Genomic DNA, 6,000 nt, shown 5'->3' with positions numbered 1-6,000 from the left:
TTTGGTTTTTCTCCGGTACCGGGAACCGAACTCACGACCTTGCGCTTGCCAGGCAGGCGCTTTTGCCGCTGAGCTAAATCCCCAGCCCCCCAAGAACTGTTTAACATGAATTTGAAAGCGAAACTTCTAGTGTAGTTTTTGAATCTCTCCCTCAAAAACAGCAAAGAAAAACAAATGCCATAGTGAGGGCTTTCTCCCAGGTTTCTGCTCATGAGTGGCTCTACTTCCCCTGAAATACATGGCATGGATTCGCAAAGGACCCTGGTGAGCGCACACCCGCTCTCACACCTGGGCTTGGGGGCGGTTTTTCACACCTGCCTTCTCCAGCTCAGTGAGGCCGGGTCTGGGGGCCCCACTGTCACCGGCAGTCGCCCCGTAACACGCTTGTGCCCTGGGCTGCAGGCAGCCACAGGGCCCGGGGCAGTGCTTGCTGTGAATCGACTGGAGAAAGGTCTGACAGTACAGAGGGACATAAAACTTTGCTCCCACTTAAGGACACCCCAAAATGTGCCAGGGTGCTATTCACAGCAGAATGCTGCAGAGCCCTATCAAGTCCTGCATGTCGGCTCTCGTGCCGGTACACCTGTATTCCTGGGGCTGACCCGAGACACAAGGTCATTTCCTCGACAGCCCCGGATGGACTCTGGGCAGTCGGCGACATCTGGCAAGATCCACGCGTGTGAGTTTGGTAACTGGGTGCTTGCTGCCCGGACTTCCTGTGCCAGGTCTGCCGCACAGCCGCCGGGAGGCAAATCTGTCCGCGGCCCCACGGGCATCCTGAGCTTGACACGACAGAGGAAAATGTAAGAACCACAGCAGCCTCCAGCATCTGCACCTGCAAGGAGGCTCCAGGTAAACGTGGAAGTGCTGAGCAGAGGGTGCATAGGACTGACGTGGTTTGCATACAGCTGCAAGTTCTATGGCTAACACCAAAGGCAAAGGCCTTCCTGTATTTCCGTTCCTGTCATAACTTGTATTTACCCAGAACCCCACCACCTTCCAGCGCAGGAGGCCCCACCTCCTCCCGACACGGTCGGGCGTGGACCCCAGCGCCCTGCAGGTGGGTGCCGCGGGTAAAGCTGGCTCTGCCAGCCCTGCCGCACCACCGTCCATCGGATCACACTCTCCCTCCTTCCGGAAGAGCATCGCTCCCAGGCTGGAGCGCGGCCTGCGCGGGGGGCAGCAGGTGCTGCTGGGGGCACCTGGCGCAAACTGGGCTCATCGGCCCTCTTTGGGGGCTCATCGGCCCTTCCAAAGCCGAGACTGCTGGAAGAAACCGAGCAAGGCAGGTGGGCGCCGGGCAGCAGCCGGCACCCTGCTCTTCCTGGGCACGTCGCAGTCCCCGTCTATGGCTTCCTGAGGAAGGAGGTGGCCCTGCGGGCTACGTGCAGGGCTCCCCGGGCACCCCGTTCACGGCAGCGTCCCTGTCCCGCTGCCAGGGCAGCAGCTTCTTGTGCAGGATGCGCGTGAGGGTCTTGCTCTTCCTGCGCGCCCCCTCCGGCTGCTGCAGGAACAGCAGGTCGTTGTGCGACTGGCTCAGGCCCGGCTCCTTCTGCTGGTGCCGCCGGCGGAAGAACAGCTTGGCGCCTTTCCTGAGGATTCCGCCTGCAAGAGGGGCACAGCGCGGTCAGACGCGGCGGCGGGAGGAAGGGCCCGGGCCTCGCAGGCGGGGCGGACGCGGCGGAGAGCGGAGCAAGCGGGAAGCCAGCTCGCAGTGGGACCCTGCCGCAGGAGCAGAAAGCCCTTCCCACCGGCCAGGTGTCGGGGCCTCTGCCCCTTCCCTCCCGGAGCACGGCAGACCGTGCGCCCCAAGCCAAGTGAGGGGCCCTGAGAACAATGTGCTGGCTTTCTAGGGAAACGTAACAGTTGTTATTTTGGGACCGAGACTGGTTTTTTTTTATTAATTCCAGATCTTACTGTGTGTGTGTGCGCGTGTGCATGCACGCTAAAACATAGGAAATGTGCTCCTTGATCATTGTCAATCTGCAAAACCTCAATTTGGGGCTGGGGTATAGCTTGGCCAGAGTGCTTGCCCGGTATGCAAGAGACCCTGGGCTCAATGCCCACAATGAGAAAGGAAGGGAGGGAAGGAAGGATGGAGGAAGAGAGACAGACAGACAGAAGGAAAGGGGGACGGAAGGGGGAAGGAGAAAGACCCTGATTTTGTGTGGCTTGTCCTGTTGGTGTCGGAGATCACCTGGCAGAATATGGGACAGAAAAAAAGCAGCAGCAATGGCCGGGTGCTGCGGTGACACCTGTAATCCCAGTGTGCAAGAGGCTGGCCTTGAACTCACTGTGTAGCCCAGGCTGGACTTCCAGCGATCTTCCTGCCTCAGCCTCCCAAGTGCTGGGATTACAGGTGTGAGCCACCATGCCAGCCTGAACTACATGAAGGGACGTTGTACTCCCCCCCCCCCCCCCCGCAAATCAACCACAATGGTTCCTTCAAGATTAGGGCCGAGCTGTGGTACTTGGTTCTCTACAAATTAGCCCAGCATCCTAGCACACCCTAGTTCCCAAGGTCAGGGCGGCTTTGGAGCAGGCCTGTAAAATCCGTCACCCAAGGGCGGGGTGTTACTGACTCCGGGGCAGACGGGCCTGCCGGGGACTGAGGAGATTGATCCCCTATCTGGTAGCTCATTCTTTCTGTGACAGGCGTTCGACACGCACGCTGCAGGCACCAGGCTGCGCTGCTAAGGAAGGGGTAGGAAGCGCCTGCAAACAATGCGTGTCGGGCAGCGTAACCAACCCTACAGGCAAGAGTGACTGAGGATGCCACTGCAGGACTTGACTTTAGGGGCGAATGTCCTTGTCCCTCTGGCAGATGTGGAGAAGCCACAGGGCTCCAAGAAACAGGATGAATTTAATCTGGTCAAAGCCGACAGAGGTGCAGGCCTGTAATCCTCGCGTGCAGGAGGCTGAGGCAGGAGGATCACCGTGAGATCAAGGCCAGCCTCGGCTACATAGTGAGTTCAAGGCCAGCTTTGGGGAAGCCAGAAAGAGTGAAAAGGGAGAGTATAGATGTGGAAATGACTCGGGTCCCACCAGCAGGTCTGGTGGGTGCCATCAAGGGACATAAACCTTACTTCCTGAGCTCGTTTATGTCCCTGAAAGGCAGCTGATCAGGAAAGATCACCGGCTGCTGAGGAAGGCCGAGCGCCCTCTCTAGCGGCAGGGCTGGTGGGGTGCACAGCGGGGCCCCCGTGGCTGATCCCCGTGTGTCACACGATCCATGGGACACAGGGATGGGAGTCCCAGGCACAGGAGCCCCCAGCTTGGAGGAGGCCCTAAGGCTGACAGGGGACCGGGGTTGGGGTCGAGGCAGGCCTGGGGTTCTGACCCGGGCTTGGCTCAGTGGTCCCTTCGAGCTTAAGACACGGGCTCCCCCACCTGCAGCGGAAGAGGGGAGGAGAGCCCCACGCTCCCCTGGGGAAACGGAGGCCCCAGGGGGACAGAGCGGCCTGGCGCAGGCCCAGCCCTGCCTCAGGATCCCAACAGGAGTCCGCCCCTGCATCCTGGCACAGAACCTCTGTCAGGGCTGAGCAGGGGCCGGGCTGGGGCCTACCTGTGCCCAGAGGGCACGTAGAGCTCCTGACCCCAGGCCTCAGCAAGTGACGTATTTGGAGCTGTCTTCAGGGAGGCAATCTCGTTAGGAGAGCTCGGGGGTGGCCTCACCCAGAAGACACTGTCCTTAAAAAGGGGACTGGGTCAGACAGACACGCTGAGGGGACCGGGCGGGAGGGCCCCGTGAGGACGGAGAGGAGACCAGGGCCTCGAGCCTACAAGGCAGAGACAGCCAGGCCCTGTCAGCCCCTCCCAGTGGCTCACCCTGCAGACACCCGAGCAGACCCAGGGCTCCAGAGGCGAGAAACAGCGAGTGAGGCGCTGCTTTGCTTTGCTTTGCTTTACGCATCACCGGGGATTGAACCTAGAGCCTTCACACTGAGCTACCTTCCCAGCTCCCTTTTTAAGAAATTCTATTCTGAAACAGAGTCTCATGAAATTGCTAAGTTGCAACTCTCCTGCCTCAGCCTCAAGAGTGGAGATTACAGGTGTGCACCCCTGAGCCTGGGTTGAATCTCTGTCGTTTAAAGCATTTGGTTCCTGGTGCTGTGTGACGGTCCTGGGAGACCTGCAGCCAGGCCAGGGAAGGGAGCAAGTGGTGAGCGTGACCTGTGCCGGCCTCCAGGGGGACCCATGTCCTGCGGCACCCAGGCCAGCTGACCGAGTTCCAGATGCGCTGCCCTGTGCCCTCCAGGGCGCATCTGTGCTGGGCGAGGTAGGGCCGACGGAGGACAGTGGTGTGTGGTGCGGAGTCGCCTCATGGGCCCTGGGGGGGCGCCAGGTGGGATGGGCGGCAGCACCTGTGGCCTTATCTCGGGCGTGGAGGGATGGGGGACAAGGGCCCAGCGGTGCGCATGCCCCTGGGTGCACAGCCCAGCCCCCAACCAGGAGCAGTAGGAGTAACTACAGAGGAGTGTCTCTCTCCCAAGTAACTTCCTTTCCGCGGTGCGGAGGACCGGGCCTTCCTCACACTCACTGGCTGAGCAGTGCCACTGGGCGAGACTGGTGCTGCCGGCCTCCACCTGGCCCCGCGCCTCCACCCCGATAGCACAGAGGTTCACTCCCATGGGGCATCGGCAGCAGAGGCCACGGTCACTGTCTGACGCCTGGCGCTGCATCGGGCAGGAGCGAGAGTGAGACCCACCCCAGCCTCAGCTGCCAGGGTCCCTTAAAACGCAATTTGGACCCAAGCACGGTGGGGTGCACCTGTATCCCAGCACTCAGGAGGCTGAGACAGGAGGAGCCTCATGAGTTCAAAGCCAGCCTCAGCTGCATAGCGAGACCCTGTCTCAGAAAAGCAAAACAAAAAACCCAAAACGAAACAAAACAGAACAAAAAAGATGCACTCTGGATCACTGTCGGCTGGGAAGCGGGGCAGGGATGGAAGGAGGTTGGGTCCCAGGCACCCCACAGACAGAAGGGCTGAGTCCTAGCACTACAGGGGTGACTGGAGCGTGCAGTCATTCGTTCTGGGTCCCAGGGAGCAGGAGAGAGGTGCTGGGCATGGTGAGGGGCGGAGACCCTGACTCCCTGGGTTTGACCCTCAAGTACTGGCCACACTGCACCCCAGCAAGGCACACAGTCGTCACGCGGGAGATGAACACCGAACTTGCTAAGGGGCCCGTTACACACTGTGGGTATAACGTGTGGGCACCACGCACATCGGCACCACTAGAATAACTGACAAGTGAGATAAACGTTCAGAGAGTGGGTGCATGAAATTCCAGGCGAGCGATCCAGATTTTTAAACAGGAGGAAAGGAGAAGAAAAACACCTTTCCCTGATTTTTTTTTTTTTTTTTTTTGAGACGGGGTCATCTCACTTGGTAGCCTACGCTGGCCTTGAACTCTCGGCAACGCTTCTGCCTCAGCTTCCTGAGGCAGTACAACACCGGGTGCACAACACCATTCCCGGCCCTTTCCCTAATTCTATAAAAGAAGAAAAAATCACAAGAAGGCTGAAGTCTAAACAAATACATGAAGGAATTAAAGAATAATAATTCTACATTACAGTCCGAATGTTAAATGTACTTCCAAGTCGATTCTCACTTGTGTCTATACTGTCTAATCATCGGACATAATGGAAGGATCCACCCTAAAATCCCATGGGCGGGGCAGGGTGCTGCATGCCTGTGATCCCAGCACTCAGGAGGCTGAGCCAGGAGAATCACTGTGAGTTCAAGGCCAGCCTGGGCTACACAGTGAGACCCTGTGTTGAAAAAAAAACCCTGTGAAGAAAAAAAAAGCAAAACAAAATCTCGGTAGGAACACCGCCCAGAGGCAACCTGAAAACTGTAGCTCGCTGCTCTGCAGACAGCAAGGCTGCTCGTCCCCTGGGCAGCAGGGCAGCTCCCTCTCTGGCGGTGGGGAAGGTGCCGGCTGACCGTAGCAGGTCTGGGAGTGCGGGGAGCGGCAGGGCTGGGGAGGGAGGCAAGGC

At 59.1% G+C, this 6,000-nt stretch overlaps 1 protein-coding gene across 1 annotated transcript in view; it reads right to left on the bottom strand.

Moving 5' to 3' along the window:
* Window positions 1-110: 110 nt before the first annotated feature.
* C2cd2 (C2 calcium-dependent domain containing 2) overlaps window positions 111-6,000 on the bottom strand; it is a gene marked incomplete at its 5' end in the record, with an annotated part of 37,722 nt that continues 31,832 nt past the window's right edge. Inside the window, 1 exon segment of the mRNA XM_013505230.1 lies at window positions 111-1,605. Coding sequence (XP_013360684.1) covers window positions 1,382-1,605 — 224 coding nt within the window.

This window comes from Chinchilla lanigera, unplaced genomic scaffold, assembly GCF_000276665.1.
Source record: "Chinchilla lanigera isolate Chin_1 unplaced genomic scaffold, ChiLan1.0 scaffold00006, whole genome shotgun sequence".
NCBI classification, from domain to species: Eukaryota; Metazoa; Chordata; class Mammalia; order Rodentia; family Chinchillidae; genus Chinchilla; species Chinchilla lanigera.
Note: the sequence above shows the minus strand (reverse complement) of the source record. Positions and strands in the feature narration are given on the sequence as shown.